This window comes from Hypomesus transpacificus, chromosome 6 (assembly GCF_021917145.1).
Source record: "Hypomesus transpacificus isolate Combined female chromosome 6, fHypTra1, whole genome shotgun sequence".
NCBI classification, from domain to species: domain Eukaryota; kingdom Metazoa; phylum Chordata; class Actinopteri; order Osmeriformes; family Osmeridae; genus Hypomesus; species Hypomesus transpacificus.
The window spans coordinates 2,252,767-2,268,916 of NC_061065.1; the positions used below are offsets into that span (position 1 = coordinate 2,252,767).

A 16,150-nucleotide genomic window follows, 5' to 3' on the forward strand; every position below is an offset into this window, starting at 1 on the left:
ATTTTGGAAAAAGACGTTTTAAGAACATTTTGGAAAAAAAGTTAAAAAAAATGTTTGCATCATTGAAAAGTACTTGATCAGGCCTCTACTATATACATTCCTCTACTCTACTATATACATTCCTCTACTCTGCTATATACTGAGAAATATTAACGGTGTAATGTTGCTTTTTATATTTGGATTCACAGACTACCAAGGACATACTGGAAAAGTAAGTCAAGTTAAAAGTAAGGGTGTGAATAGCATGATCTGTAACAAGAACTAAAACATTCACATAAGTTAAGGTTGGGCATGGGACTAAAGGTGGATAGGGTCCTGTCAGCCCTAACCCCAGGATAGGCCCCTGTCCTAACCCTAACCCCAGGATAGGCCCCTGTTCTAGCCCTAACCCCAGATGACCCTATATGAGCGTGTAACCTCCCGTGCCCCAGTCCCAATCCTACTCAACCCTTTCTCTAGCTCCAGTCCTAGCCCCACCTAGCTCCCACAGCAAAGAAACCCAGCCCCAGCCTCTATCCCCAGCCCCGAGCCTTAGCCCCAGCCCCAAGCCCCAGCCTCAGCCTCTATCCCCAGCCCCAGCCTCTATCCCCAGCCCCAAACCTTAGCCCCAGCCCCAAGCCTTAGCCCCAGCCCCAGCCTCTATCCCCAGCCCCAAACCTTAGCCCCAGCCCCAAGCCCCAGCCCCAAGCCTTAGCCCCAGCCCCAGCCTCTATCCCCAGCCCCAAACCTTAGCCCCAGCCCCAGCCTCTCTCCCCAGCCCCGAGCCTTAGCCCCAGCCTCTATCCCCATCCCCGAGCCTAAGCCCCAGCCTCAGATCCTAGACCCAGTCTCCAGCCCCTAGCCCCAACCCCAGCTTCTAGTTCCAGCCGTTAGCCTCCAGCCCAGAGCCCCAGCCTCCATCCCCCAGCCGTGCACAGAGGGGACAGTAACGTTCTGTGTGCTGGCAGGATGTCGGCCTCGGTCAGGGCGTCGACCCTGGAGCGTCCAGCGCCGGGCTACGAGAGCCTGGTCCACCTCACCGTCAACACCCGGGCCCTGGAACACCTGCTCACGACCATGGACTTCTGCTCAGGTACCGCATACTGTGTGTATATATGTATGTGTGTGTGTGTGTGTGTGTGTGTACATATCTATAAGTGTGTGTGTGTTGCTGCCAGGTCCCCCTGGGGAGGAGGAGGGCTTCGTCCGGGAGGAGGGGGCTGAGGACCCTGTTGCCATGGAGCTAGACATCAGGAACCTGTAGTCTCTCTACAGGTACTGCCCCAGACCGCCCCCGCCCCTGTACATGTTGTCCTTTCACCAGGTGAACTGGGACAGACTCAGAGTGCATGGAGAAGGTTCAGCAGCAGATGGGGGATCTGAAGTGTGTCGCTCTAACAGTGTTCCAGTGGTCAGAGTCCAGGAACAGTGGGCTGGGCTGTAAGGCTGTAAGGAGTAAGGAGTCAGATGACTGAGCGGTGAGGGAGTCGGGCGTGTAATGCTGTAGGGGGGGGGGGGGGGGGCTGTACCACAGGCCTGTCCACTCACTGATTGATTCAGACAGGGAGGGGTGTGTTTGTGAGACTGACATGGGTGTCATTCTAATAGGATAGGAGTGTGTGATGTGACTTGGAGAGTTAGTCAACAACCCACACCAAGATCCTGGCTGTGACTGGAGATGGGTCATTATCTGGATTGGAGTGTGTGTGTTTGTGCTAGTCCATGTATCATCATGTTGATGCATGCCTTTTTTCAGCGACAAGCTAGACACGCAGACAGACACGCAGACAGACACGCAGACACGCAGACAGACAGACAGACAGACAGACAGACAGACAGACAGACAGACAGACAGACAGACAGGCAGACAGGCAGGCAGGCAGGCAGGCAGGCAGGCAGGCAGGCAGGCAGACAGACATGGACCCTGGGAGATGTTAGGTCTGACTGAGGGAGGGTCCACACTCACTGGCTCGGCAGGCCTGGTGGGCCATCGTCTCCAGGCACTGGGATCTCAGTCACTGTGAGATAGTACTGTACTGTTGGACTTTACATAACTGTGAAAACAAAACTAATCTTTCATCACAGAAATATTCTGGTGTAGGAGAATACAGCCCCTCCACACACAGAAACAATGCAGACAGGGTAAGATCTGTGAGCCCAATATATATTACTATTTCTCTTTTTTTTCAAGGTTCTTCCTGTGAAGACAAGAGAAAGGAAGAAGAGAGAGATGGAGAGGGAGAGAGATTATCATAATCCTCTTCAGAACAACCACAGCAGTGTAGTTTCTCTGCTCTGTGCTCCTGTGAGTGGATGCTTTGTGAAACAAGAAGATAAATTCTTCCTGCTTAATCTCTCCCACACCTCCCTTCTCTCCCTTTTCTCCCACACCAAGCTGTTTCAGCTCCCGTTTACACCATGAACACTGTTATGTATGGCTGAATTAAAGGTCTGCTGTCACAGCTGACTCCTCTTTCATGTTTGGGAGGCTGGAACAAAACCGAAGTTTACGATGCGTACCGTTTCACAAGTATCTTTCACAGAGACAAGCATGAGTCATACCGGGCAGAGGCTGCCGTGAGCCTGTTCAGCGGGAGAGGGCAGAAATTAAAGGCGATCTGGGCTTTTATAAACAACTCTGCTGTTACTTCCTCAGTTTGATATAAATAAACCTACATGGCATTTCTGTGGACGCCTCGGTTCTACTTAATCGGGCCTATTGCTCTATTTATCTCGCCTTTCCTCTCAGGACTGTCTGGGAGATCTGTGACAGCAATAGTGCAACAGCAGAACTTCCAGTCTGGCAGTCTACGCTACGTTCCCACGGTTTTTACAGATTGCGGTGGGTCTCAATGCAGTCCCTATGTAGGGTATTTTTTTTACATTTTATACATACATTTTATATTCCCGTCCGTAATACGGCCTCCGTTGAGAAAAGCTCACATTTGAGTGTGCAAATGGATGTTTAAGACCAGCAACCTATGGGTATGTGGCACAGTAGCCTACCGTGGAGCGCGACCTTCCCGGTCAGTAAAACACCGTGGACCTTCCCGGTCAGTAAAACACCGTGGACCTTCCCGGTCAGTAAAACACCGTAGTGAGAAAGTGGAGCTCTGACAGCCACATTCTGGGAGACGCTCATGCACACACGCTTCCATACAATCCCACCCGAAGCAACAGTGTTATGTTATGTTATGTGTTAGTGTTATGAAAATATAAACACAACACTGCATTCTTATGCATTTGTATGTGGATTTTATGCACAACAAATGCTTTAAATGATCAAGAGTAACCTAATTAATCGTGAACAAAATATTTATACAGCAAACATTTTTATATCGTTTTTATTTTAATTTAAGGTAAACCCTACGGGAGGAGTGAAAAAGATGAGTTGAACCCTGAAGTCAGCAATACGTTTCTTTATTAACCTATGTCCGCTAATTAACCTAGAGACTACATCCACGAGTCTATAGACATGTTCGTCAGGATTTTCTTTTTATTACAAAATATAAATGGCAAAAAGCTTTTATTTACTTCTAAACCCATATGCATCCAGGCAATATGAGAATCCGACAAACAGTAAACAACACAAGGTAGGCATTAGAATTATTATTTTTTCGTTTTTGTTCTCTAAAGTTGTAAGCATGCGCGGTACAGTACAGATGATTTGTTGTATGTTGGTTTGTTAATATTCAATGTTGAGCTTTCTGTATTCAATCTTTTCTAATTACATTTATAGAGGCTATTAGTAAACTGTGATCTACTACTTGCAATATCGCATTCCTGTTACACATTTGAACATAACTTCCAACTGTGGTGAAAACAAACATACGAAGCACGTTTCCAGTTTAATTCAAATTCCTGACATAGAAAGGCGATAAAACATGACGTAAGCCACAGTCCTAGCAGAAGACACGCGCTTCAGAATTTCCCCGGGAAAAAAATCCAGCGTGAGTGCTCTTCTAACGGGGCCTCAGTAAAAAAAACAGTCTTGGAAACGGTTTATTCTAAAACATTTTGGGTCCATACAGATGATCCATTAATTCACATAGGGCACCAAAAAATGAATAAAATAACAGGCAAATAAACAGTTTAAAGCATTTCAGTGTGAACTATGGAGCTACTGGGGTCTGAGAGGGCCTGGGGTTAGGAATACTCTGAGATCATGTTAGTCTACTCCTTTCTCAACGAACTTTGCCGCATTATTTTCCAACTTCATCTAGATATATGCGGTTCAACTCTGCTTGCTCTTTTTGGTTCTCGATCCTCGCCATCTCGATCATATTTCTCAGCAGGTGGAAAGTGAGATCGATGGAGATCGGAGGATCGTCGTTCCTCTTGTTCAGCCCCATGAGCTCGTCCAGACTGTTTCCCTCTTCCTCCGGCGCGCGGTCGACAGCCAACGGCTGCTGCAAGCTGCGCGCCAGCTGATCAAGATCTCTCGAGCCCATCGCAGTCACGGCATCCTCGAACGGAAACTGTGGGAGCACGAGACTTCTCTGCAGTCGCGGGTTTCTCTGCAGGGACCTCAGCAGCTTCTCCCCGATGAGGTAGGACACTGCGTTGTCGCGCGCGCTCAGCAACACCTCATCCAGCTGGTTCTTGTGGTCGTGGCCGGTGAACATGCCCCGGTCCCGCGGTCGGCAGACGCTGGATGGCACGTGCAAAGTTAGGAGGACAGTAGCAAGAAGTAGGACGTGGGGTACAGGCTTCATTTTGGGCGGACGGATACGGTGTCCTGTTGAAGAGAAGGACTGGATATTACTGACCGAAGTGAACAATCCCATGTTCAAGTAATAGAAACCAAGTTGCCTGCTTTAAGATGAGCAAAAACGTTAGGCCTATTAATATTGGCAACAACTTTGTATTTGCCCACTGACAAGACTAAGCAGGGCCTCGACAGATGTTAAGATTTTTTTGAGCGGTGTAAAAAAAAAAAAAAAAAGGTTACATATTGGTAAAAGCACACGAAAATATGAGATGGCAGCATGAATAAACAATCACAATATTGAAAGGTCAACATCAGGCAAAGCATTAAGATGACAAAGAAAATACATGCAGCCTGCATGTATGCTGCATGCTTTCTAGTCCCAGTATTATCTGAACAGATTGCAACATTTCAAACAAACTGAAGCATCAACTACCTACTCTTTCGTCTCCTGATGCAAAAAAAAGTTTGTCTCCGGTATGTCAAAAATGCCCCGGTCCGGAAAGTCCCGTTCAGTGACGACTGGAGTGGAACGCCTCGCTCAGGACGGTTATATACATCCAGAAAAGCTCCACTGACGTCAGCGCGAGAGCATAACTGCCTGTAAATTAGGCGTCTCTGTTGGAACTGAAGGGAAACGAGTTTGAGTGGCTGTCGTCTGCTGGACAGAGCAGAGGACATGTTCTCCCGTCCCACCCGCCACCGGTTTACCGACAACCGGGCTAATTACCCTAATTGAGTCTGCGAGGTAAATTGTAAACTATACTTGACAACTATTGGTAGCCTAGACTTAGTGAACATAAAATGTCCCAAACATAATGCATCTAATTTATACCCCAAATCCTGGAACTTGTAGTTATGTTGAGGAGTGTTGGTGTAATTGATCTTGACTGTATTAGCTCGTACAGGCGCAGTTTTTTACGTCGTGATGAGTTCATGCACGGTTTCACATCGTGGAGATGATGAGCAGAGGCACGCAACAGGAGAAGCGCGCGGCTCAGAGCAGGGAACTGTCCGTGGTGCTGAACTGGCTAGTGCGAGCGGGGATGGAAAACGCTGTGAAAAATCATTTGATGAAGTGATACATTAATCGAACTCTTATGGTCCTCCGGATAAAGACTTGAATCCATTGGTTGCAGGTTGTGTACGTGCAGGTTGTGTGCGTGCGTGACAGTTAATGAAATATCTTTGACCAATTGGGCTGATAGGCTGCACATAGGAGTCCTCGCGACTGTGTTAAGTAGCATCCAAGTCAACATTGATGATAAATTACAACTTTATTATTGAAAAGGATTTGTACATTTCAAAGTACTAGTTTCATGTACATTATTTATGCAATTGACTATATATAAAAACATTTAGCCTACTGTTATATACAGTAACCTACATTTAAGACAATATTGTTGGTAGGCCTATTCACTTATTTGAGTAAACAGCTCTCAAACATCCAGAATGTGATTTATTAGCAACACATATGATGATAGACTAAATGAACAAGAGAAATGTAGTCGAACTGCTCAAAGTTTGAGTTTGAATGCTTCATTACTAACTTCACATATTTCAGGACAAGTGAATGGTACACTTCTCCTCAACTGTCCTATGAGGGCGAGGTAGGGCGGGACCTGTGGCGATCCATCAGATCTTATTGGCTTTCCAGGATAGGTAGGAATTCCAGGCCACGGCTACAATCTGAACGACAGCCAGTCTGTGAACAGGAGAACAGTACGTCACAACTCTTCCAGAAGAGGGGTCTACTTTTCAGCCCCACACACAACAGCAGAGGACGTTTACTCATCAAGTACAGATCAGTGGTTAGAGCAGATCAAGGGTGTGAAGGAGAGAGCAGGGTGTGGAGGAGAGAGCAGGGTGTGGAGGAGAGAGCAGGGTGTGGAGGAGAGAGCAGGGTGTGGAGGAGAGAGCAGGGTGTGGAGGGTGTGGAGGAGAGAGCAGGGTGTGGAGGGTGTGGAGGAGAGAGCAGGGTGTGGAGGAGAGAGCAGGGTGTGGAGGAGAGCAGGGTGTGGAGGGTGTGGAGGACAGAGCAGGGTGTGCAGGTCAACCTGTGCTGCAGTGGAATGAAGTAGAAGTTGGCGATCTGCACGGGAGGCCACAGCTGAAAACACAACACGCACGTCATGTCTAATACTAAGAAACATGATCATTGCAATAAACGTTTATAGTTTATACAGTTTATAGGCACTAACTTACGTAGTAGTTGGAGATCAAGGCATCTGTGTAATCCTGTTGAACATGAGAAAGAAGTACAAACATGACATGAATATTGTGTTCATTTGGCACATGTCCATCTAAACCGAGGTACGGGGGATTCGAAACTGAGACTTCTAGATCTGCATGACGAGCTCATTTCTCAATCAGAACATACAGACAACCAGAAACATTTAGTTTCTAACAGACTTCTACATAAACCATCCATACACCCCTCACATCTCTCCTGTCAGAAGAACAGTCCAGCTGTTCCAAGGTTTGTATTAAGTGTAAGGTTCCACCCTTGATCTGTTCCTGTTCATGTGTAGACACCAGCCCCCTGGTCTGAAACGTGTCACATGTGGCTGTCCCTAGACGAGGTGACGATGACACGTTAACAACCACGGGTCAAGGAGTGCCCACCCGGTGACACCCCGCCCCCCCCACCCCTAACCTCTCCAGACCATATAAACCCTGTCTCCTGCTGGGCCTGAACAAGCCCACAGCTGTTAACAAGCCTTCCTCCCATCACCTTAAAGGTCACCAGACGGAGTCAAACACACACAATGTTCCTGAAACTGCGTATTTTCCAATCTTTTGTTTGTTTTCTGGTGCGTGACCGGGTCTGATGACGAGTCCCAGGCTACCTTGTGGCGCGTCGCAGCTCAGGCCCCCCCCCCCCCCCCCCCCCCCCCCCCCGCCCCTTCCCGTTTTGAAATATATATTTTTGGGCATTTATTTATACATGCCCAAATATATGAATAATTACTTATTAAAACTGGAATGTTGAGAGCTCTGTTCATCTCTGCTGTCCTGCGGAGACACCGGTCCTCTGAACGCCAAGTTCAGCTGAACCACCAGCACCTAAACTAGGTCTACCTGACCCAAACTAGGTTCCACCTGGACTCAAGCTTTTTATATGCTCTATTCGTACGTCACTTTGGATAAAAGTGTCAGCTAAACGTATAAAATGTGAAAAAGGTTCCATCTGACCTAACCCAGGTTCCCCTGGTATGAACGGTTATTAGTAAATTAGTAAATTAGTAAATTGGTAAATTAGTTAGTCCTGTACTGTACTGTTGTAGCCCCAGGTTAGTCCTGTACTGTTGTAGCCCCAGGTTAGTCCTGTACTGTAGTAGCCCCAGGTTAGTCCTGTACTATACTGTTGTAGCCCCAGGTTAGTCCTGTACTATAATGTTGTAGCCCCAGGTTAGTCCTGTACTGTACTGTTGTAGCCCCAGGTTAGTCCTGTACTGTACTGTTATAGCCCCAGGTTAGTCCTGTACTATACTCACCCTCTCCAGCTTGTGGATGTTGTCCTCCAGGCTCAGCCCGTTCAGACTCCCTGAGATCCCCAGGAACGATGCCAGGAAGCAGGGAGCAAAACATACCTGCACGCACACGCGCACACACACGCGCACACACACGCACAGACAGATTTAGAACACCAGGATGAAACAGGAGGTGGTCTGGACACTGCTGAGCATGGTGGCTTCATCACAGTACATGATTTTACACATCTCCTCCTCTGACAGGTGATTGGCTGTTACACATCTCCTCCTCTCACAGGATTGGCTAAGTGGATGACTAACGAGCCTTTACACTACTAACAATAACCCCCCAAGTTCCACTGGAACTAAAGGTTTGAAACAGAAATTTCTAACCTTTAAATCCACCCTGACTCAAGCAGAGCATGTACGTTTTTGTTCCAGCGTTTATTAAACAACCACTTTCATGGCCAGGGACAATGCTGCACGTTTACATACTTTGTTGTTTACTTTTTCCTGCATTAAGTGGCCTTTGCCCAGCGTTTCAGAAAGACCCAGGAGAGCGTGTTCAAACGCTGCTTTCTATGGGGCTCCGTTTGTAAAAGGTTGCATGTCCGTTATTCCTGCTCAGTTTTCGCACATTTAGCACAAATAAATGCAGCAGAATGTTCAACGGTCTCTTTTTTTTACATTTAGAGGGATATTCATCTAAATACATGTCATAACTTATTCAGAGCAATGTTCTGCAGTATGCAAAATAATAAAATAATATTTTACAGAACTGTTAAATGTAAATGTTAAATGCAAATGTTAAATCTAAATGTTAAATCTAAATGTTAAATGTGTAATTCACACATTTAGCTAGACACGCCCCCCTAATGTTTTCTGGATTTTTCTGGAAACCACGTGATTTTTCTCAGCCTCCCCGGGTCATCTTCAGCCACGCCCCCAAACAAGAGGCGGGTGGCCTCTGCTATATTGGCCAATAGGCATCAACTTGCTAAGTTTGATGAGAAGAAGGAGGCTCGTGATTTTCAAAACTGATTTTAGGTGAAGTGTCACCTCGCCATTTCGATATTAGGAAAACATGCGGTTCAAACATTCCTACATAAATATAGCGGTGGTACACCTTTTTGAAATCGAGCTAAACGGCTCACTAAGACCTGGGTGAACCCCATGTCAATATTTTTTTTACAGTTAAAGCATAGCCACTGGTAGATCATCAAAAATGTCTCTCTTCTCATCAAACTTAGCAAGTTGATGCCTATTGGCCAATATAGCAGAGGCCACGCGCCTCTTGATTGGGGGCGTGGCTGAAGATGTAGACCCGGGGAGGCTGAGAAAAATCACGTAGTTTCCAAAAAAATCCAGAAAACACTATGGGGGCGTGGCTAGCTAAATGTGTGAATTACACATTTAACATTTACATTTAGATTTAACGTTTAGATATAACATTTATATATAACATTTAGATTTAAAATGCACATTTACATTTAACATTTACATTTAACATTTATATTTAATATTTACATTTAACATTTACATTTAACATTTAAATGTCAATAGGCCTCGACTCCTCCCACCCTGGACACTCCGTTTCAGTCACTCCCCTCCGGCAGAAGGCTGCGGTCCATCAGGACCAAACCCGCACGCCACACAAACAGTTTCTTCCCTTGCGCTGTTGGCCTCCTCAACAAGACCAAGAGTTCACACTGACTTTAATGACTTCATGTCTTGAAACAATTGCATTTGCACTACTTCACAATTCGTGTAATATTTGTATTTTAAATTGTATTTTATGCTGTAAATTGGCAACTTATATTTTATTTGAATTTTATGGCAACTTATATTTCATTTTATTGTATATTTTATTTTAATTGTATTCCACTTAGTATTGCTAGTTTATGTATCCTTGGTATAGTTAGACCATATATCTAAATTTAAGATTCCTATATGTTTATTGTATGCACCTTCCTGCCAAAGCAAATTCCTTGTCTGTGCAAACTTTCGTGGCGAATAAATCCCTTTCTGATTCTGATTCACATTTACATTTAACAGTTTTATAAAATATTTATTTTATCATTTTGTAAACTGAAGAACATTGCTCTGAATAAGTTATGACATGTATTTAGATTAATTTCCCTCTAAATGTTTAAAAAAGTGACCACTCGAAATTCTGCTGCATTTCTTTGTGCTAAATGTGCAAAAACTAAGCAGGAATAACGGACGTGCAACCTTTTACAAACGGAGCCCCATAGGTTTCAGAATGCCCCAGGAGAGTGTGTTCAAACGCTGGTTTAAACCATCTCCACCCAGTGAACCTGGAGCAGGTTGGTCACCAGGGAATGTCTCGACAACCTTAAAGGTTTGAGTGAATGAACAGCATGAATGTCAAATGTATTTAGTGATTCCAGAATGTAAGTGATTTTTGTTGATTGAAAGTGATGCCAGAGAAACAATTGGATGGACAAAAATAATGTATTTTCTTCTATTCTAATACTTTGTTGATGCTTTGTTAGATTTGAAATACTTGAACTGGGTAACCTACAGCCCTATTCTAGACGTTATTACATGGAAGAGGACCGAGGCTCTGGAGAGAGCGGCGCTTCAGTGGAACTCAGAGTGATCAGGCTCCAGTCAGCGCTGCTAATGAAGCCAGTTTACAGTTTAGACAGAACACACCATCATCACAGCCGCCCTCCCCCCCACACACACATCCCCAGTCAGCCAGTGTGTGTGTGGCTGTAGGGGGGTGGACACCATCAAACTGGGGCTCTATTATAAGCCATGGAATCCCTGTAAGGAGAAAATTATGTTCAAAAATAGAAAACTGGAAATCTCTGTGAAAGAGCTTGCTGTCCTGCTCCTGGCTTTATCCCCCCTGCAGGGGGGGGGGCAGTATTGTCCTCAGGCTATTCAGATGCCCCAACATTAGCCAACAACGTTAGCTTCCTGTTTCAGACAGGATTACCACACACACTCGCACCCGTGGCCAGTGCTAACACACACCTACTGTAACACACACACATGAACCCCCCCACCTGGTCCAGCAGCATCTTCTGCAGGGCAGCAGTCTTGGTTGTCCCGGTGACGAGCCGGTCTAGAACCTTGTACCACCCTCCAATGACAGGGCCCTGGACACACACACACACACACAGTGTTCAGACTGCATGGGAATGAATCCCAGATGATAAAGTGTGTAAAGATGTAAATATAAACGTGGTCAGGAATGCTGCCCTCTCTGGTCGCTCATGGTATCACACCCCGCTACAGCAACATCACAGACAATAGAGCTGTATGAAGTTAAGGAGATTACAAGTATAAATAAACTTTGTCTACGCAACTCTGACGGAACACAGCCCAGTAGAATACAGGAGTGTTCCTCCAGGGTGTACAGTAGAGGACACACAGATCCCCTCTCTCGCTCTCGCTCTCTATCCTCTCTCTCTCTCTCTCTCCTCTCTCTCCTCTCTCTCTATCCTCTCTCTCCTCTCTCTCTCTCCTCTCTCTCTCTCCTCTCTCTCTCTCCTCTCTCTCTCTATCCTCTCTCTCTCTTTCTCGTCAAACTGGGTGATCTGGGATGGTGCCAAAAGCCTAAGCCCCAGGGGTAGGAGGGAAGGGATGGGGGGAGGAGGGGAGGGATGGTGGGAGGAGGGGGAGGAGGGGAGGTATGGGGGGAGGAGGGGAGAGATGGGGGGAGGAGGGGAGGGATGGGGGGAGGAGGGGGAGGAGGGGAGGGATGGGGGAGGAGGGGAGGGATGGGGGGAGGAGGGGAGAGATGGGGGGAGGAGGGGAGGGATGGAGGAGGGATGGGGGGAGGAGGGGAGAGGAGGGATGGGGGGATGAGGGAGGAAGACTCACCACAAAGAAGAAACCTATGCTCATCATCCTTGCTGTCCGGGCTACGTTGTGATTGGCCAATCCTCGCCTCTCAATCACCTGCTGCGAGATAACATCACCAGCCCCAACCAGAGAGCCTGGAGGAGAGAGGGAGGAGAGAGGGAGGAGCAAGGGGGAGGAGAGGAGGAGAATGTTCCCACACGGTTACATGTCCACTCAAGGCCTTGAGGACCTAAGGTGAATATCAGGAGGAGATGAACAGGTGAGCTGCCATCTTTGCTGCGTAACGTACATCAGAGTTTATAAGACTTATAAACAGCATCGCCAAAATGCCATCCAGTGTTTCAGAATCAGAAAGGGATTTATTCGCCATGAAAGTTTGCACAGACAAGGAATTTGCATACAATAAACATATAGGAATCTTACATTTAGATATATGGTCTAACTATACTAAGGATACATTATACTGAGGATAATGGTGTGTGTGAGTCTCCAGTATAAAGTGGATGTGTGTTTAGATTCAAACACACAACCTTATCCCCTCCAACCTGGAAGTCAGGTTTGAATAACATCCAGGAACCTCTACTGGTCTACGATGCAGATCAAGTGTAGCCCTGCACAATATGATGCAGACTGTTATAAAACAACTGCGATATGAATCTCAATGGAAGGCAAGTTTGTGTGTGTGTGTGTGTGTGTGTGTGTGTCTGTGTGTGTGTGTGTCTGTGTGTGTGTCCATCATGTTGACAGAGCTGTTCCTCCTCTCTGAAGTAAATGTCAGTCTCCTTCCCTGTGCTGGTCATCGATCTGCTCTGCCTCAAACTAGCTCAGGGAGCCCCTTCCTCTGCCTCCCCTTCATCTGCCTCTCCCTGTGTGTGTGTGTGTGTGTGTGTGTAGGGACTTCCTAAGGTCATGCAGGTCTTCTCCAGCCAGAGAAGCAGCTCTTTAGAAGGAGCATCTTAACGACACACTGCAGCTCCTGTCTAGAAATGTCACCAGAACTCAAGACTGCTGGAAGACAGACATCTGATGTATGCTTTCATTCTCCCTCTATCTCCTACCGGAACACACACACACACAAAGAGCATGCACTTAGTACATTCGAAGAATAATCATCTTTCCTGTCTTAAGTTCATGTCAGTGTTTACAGCTTTCAAGTGTTCAGAGACTGAAGTCAGGCCCTGGGTCTGGTGAGGGACTCTGTCCTCAACACACACCTTCAACACTGTAAATATCACAGAAACACACACACTGTAAATGTTCTTTCTGAGAAATTGTCTTTCAACCTGTCTGGCGGACAGCCCCCTTACTCCAGGTAACCTTTACAAAACCTTAACAACACCACATAAGACCGGGGCTCCGCCCAAACGACCTTCTAGCACCTACTCATAAACCCAGGAAATAGAGCACAGTGGTTAGAGCATCTGACAACAGATTAAGAGGTTGCAAGTTCAAATCCCACTGTTCCTTGTTTTGGATCAAATCAACTGCTTCATGACTAAGTGCTTGGTTCAGAGCGAGGCAGCCAAGGACTCTGCCCTTGGAGGCCGGAGAGCCATGGAGAGGCAGGGGAGGCTGGAGGCAGGCTGGACGCAGCCCAGGCTAAGTGCTGCGGTCTGGGGAGAAGTTGGCAGCTGTCCCCCTGCTGTCCTGGCTGGTCCAAAGGGGAGGGAGAAATGGAGGAGAAAGAGAGGGGGACAGAGAGAGGAGGAGAGATGGAGGAGGGAGAGAGGAGGAGAGATGGAGGAGGGAGAGAGGGGGACAGAGAGAGGAGAGATGGAGGTGGGAGAGAGGCGGAGAGATGGAGGAGGGAGAGATGGATCCAGAGCGTTTAGCTGATGATGATGATGGCCTGACCTGGTCCTGACCTCGCTACACTGTGACTTTGAGATGCGTACTGACACTGGACTCTTCCTTCAGTCATCCCTCGCTCCCCCCCTCCCTCATCCCCCCCTGCACAATCTGGATGGAAAGCCTTCCAGAACATTTATGGAAGCTTTCCAGAATGTCCGCAGCAGAAATAACTAACTGGATTATCACACACACACGTCCATTTGCAACAAACAAGACTACAGCAGTAAACAGACTTCGAAACAAAATGACGTTAGTGCTCATGGGCTAATGGGTATGTCTGTGACTAAGTTATTGGGCGGAGCCTATGCTCAAGGAACCAATCGTCCCTTCACAACAAGCCAGAGTGTCGCCTGATGTGAGACATGCCACAAAGACAGTTCCTGTGTGTGTGTGTGTGTGTGTGGGGGGGGGGGGGGCAGAGTGGGTTTGTGGTTGTGTGTGTTGGAGGGGGGGGGGAGTGTGTGTATAGGGGGGTAAGGTAAACTATCCCATAATAGCATCCAGCCTTCACAGGAACCACATTGGGCCTGGCATCTCACCAGGGTTTGTCACTGCGGTAACGCAACACTAAAACATGACATGCTGTTGACATTCTCTAAGTGAATCATTTCCGGTCACACACACACACACTTGTCATCTAGGAGGAGCCCCTCCAGAGAGACCGAGTGAGGGGGGGGGGGGGAGACTGTGTGTGATGGAGGAGGACAAGTGATGCAGGGTGCAGGGTGAGTCAGGGTGAAGTAGCAAAGTTATTAAAGATCAGAGGGTTTAACCAGCACCAACACTAGACAGCATGTCACTGTTCAGCTCTCCAGTGGCCAGACACTGATGGGTCAGGTGACCTGTGACCCCAGACACTGATGGGTCAGGTGACTTGTGACCCCAGACACTGATGGGTCAGGTGACCTGTGACCCCAGACACTGATCGGTCAGGTGACTTGTGACCCCAGACACTGATGGGTCAGGTGACCTGTGACCCCAGACACTGATGGGTCACAGACATCTACAAATATATACATGAAGATTTGATTGGATGTCCTGCCTTGCCCTGGATTCCTCCTCTGACCAATCACAGCCTTAGCAGGGCGCCACGGAAACATAAGTGGTACAAGTTACACCGTCACTGAGTCAACAGGAAGTAGAATGAGGTGATGTTTACATACCGGCCGGCCAGCCCGTTTAGATTCACCCCCCCTCTCCCCCTCCTCAGAGGGGTAAACACTGGGAATAGTCTCTGAGATGGAGTTGACCTCGCTGTTCTGGGTTTCAGCCCAGAGAGCGTTGAAGGGAATCTCAGGGAGTTGGCCAGAGAGGTGTGTGTGTGTGTGTACCTGCTGTGATGATCTGGACAGACCAGGGGTGTGTGTGTGTGTGTGTGTACCTGCTGTGATGATCTGGACAAACCAGGGGTGTGTGTGTGTGTGTGTGTGTGTGTGTGTACCTGCTGTGATGATCTGGACAGACCAGGGGTGCCTGATCATCAGGGCCTGGTAGGATCTCCACAGGACAGACATCATTACCCACTTCTGCAACACACACACACATCTTATTAGATAAGCATGAAAAAAGCAACAATGCATTGGCTTTTTTAGAATGCTTAAATTTTGGTCAAATGCCATACTTTTTTTACTCGTTACGCAAGTCCCAACATGCAATGCCCTGCGCGAGAGACGTGCTCTATCTCGAGGATGCTGTTAACTAATAACAGGCACGTGTTCAACTCCACAACGCTACGCATTAGCGAAATGTTAGAACATTTATACATTAAAAACAAATACTACCAAATATTTCTATACTATGAGATATAAAGCCATGTCGGCGTGTTAGAGTCCTGTCAGGCCAACACAGCAGGACAGTTTCTGGCTCTACTTCTTAGTTCTTACACTTATGCAACAGCAAGTACGATTTTGAAATAAAATAGTTCGTATTTAGTTACACAACAAGAACCTATCGTAAGATGAATAGTAACATTCCTAAAGGGCTCACCCGGTTGTACTGACACCGATACAAAGAGACAGTAGAATAAAAGTGTTACATGCCTGTTTCCTCCGGTCCAAACGAGAGGCAGAGGAACACCGGGCAACACGTCACTTCCACTATAAACACGCAGTAAGGTGGAGTATGTCGCCCTTTGGTGGTGCAAAAGTGCATCAGTCACTTGCGTCCTTGAGTATTGTTGAAGGCCGACTCTGTTTACCGGAGTTTTGTAGCGTGATGAAGGACGCTGATAAGAAACTGACGAAGGCCATACGGCAACGCGTTCAAGAAAAACTAACAAAACATTTCAGTTTATATTATT

At 47.0% G+C, this 16,150-nt stretch overlaps 3 protein-coding genes across 5 annotated transcripts in view; 1 reads left to right on the forward strand and 2 right to left on the reverse strand.

The window, feature by feature from the left end:
• The window catches only part of trim54 (tripartite motif containing 54), an 8,335-nt gene extending 5,860 nt beyond the window's left edge, over positions 1–2,475 (forward strand). Inside the window, 4 exon segments of the mRNA XM_047021773.1 lie at positions 189–211; positions 948–1,072; positions 1,158–1,254; positions 2,171–2,475. Coding sequence (XP_046877729.1) covers positions 189–211; positions 948–1,072; positions 1,158–1,243 — 234 coding nt within the window. The 3' untranslated portion in view covers positions 1,244–1,254; positions 2,171–2,475.
• A 1,641-nt stretch (positions 2,476–4,116) lies between these two features.
• Positions 4,117–5,205, reverse strand: uts1 (urotensin 1). The gene is made up of 2 exons (XM_047022056.1): positions 5,128–5,205; positions 4,117–4,717 (listed from the first exon to the last, which is right to left on the reverse strand). The coding sequence occupies exon 2, from the start codon at positions 4,692–4,694 to the stop codon at positions 4,182–4,184; it is 513 nt and encodes a 170-aa protein (XP_046878012.1). The 5' UTR covers positions 4,695–4,717; positions 5,128–5,205; the 3' UTR covers positions 4,117–4,181.
• Positions 5,206–5,945: 740 nt separating this feature from the next.
• Positions 5,946–15,945, reverse strand: mpv17 (mitochondrial inner membrane protein MPV17). 3 transcript variants are annotated; one of them, XM_047021684.1, is made up of 8 exons: positions 15,891–15,945; positions 15,293–15,377; positions 12,019–12,134; positions 11,199–11,291; positions 8,185–8,280; positions 6,893–6,925; positions 6,745–6,797; positions 5,946–6,392 (listed from the first exon to the last, which is right to left on the reverse strand). In XM_047021684.1, exons 2-8 carry the CDS (start codon positions 15,366–15,368, stop codon positions 6,323–6,325), a joined length of 537 nt encoding a protein of 178 aa, XP_046877640.1. In that variant the 5' UTR covers positions 15,369–15,377; positions 15,891–15,945; the 3' UTR covers positions 5,946–6,322. The 3 variants fall into 3 exon arrangements, with proteins under 3 accessions (XP_046877640.1, XP_046877641.1, XP_046877642.1); XM_047021685.1 differs by having other exon boundaries at positions 15,838–15,912; XM_047021686.1 differs by lacking the exon at positions 6,745–6,797 and having other exon boundaries at positions 15,838–15,911.
• Between the last annotated feature and the right edge of the window lie 205 nt (positions 15,946–16,150).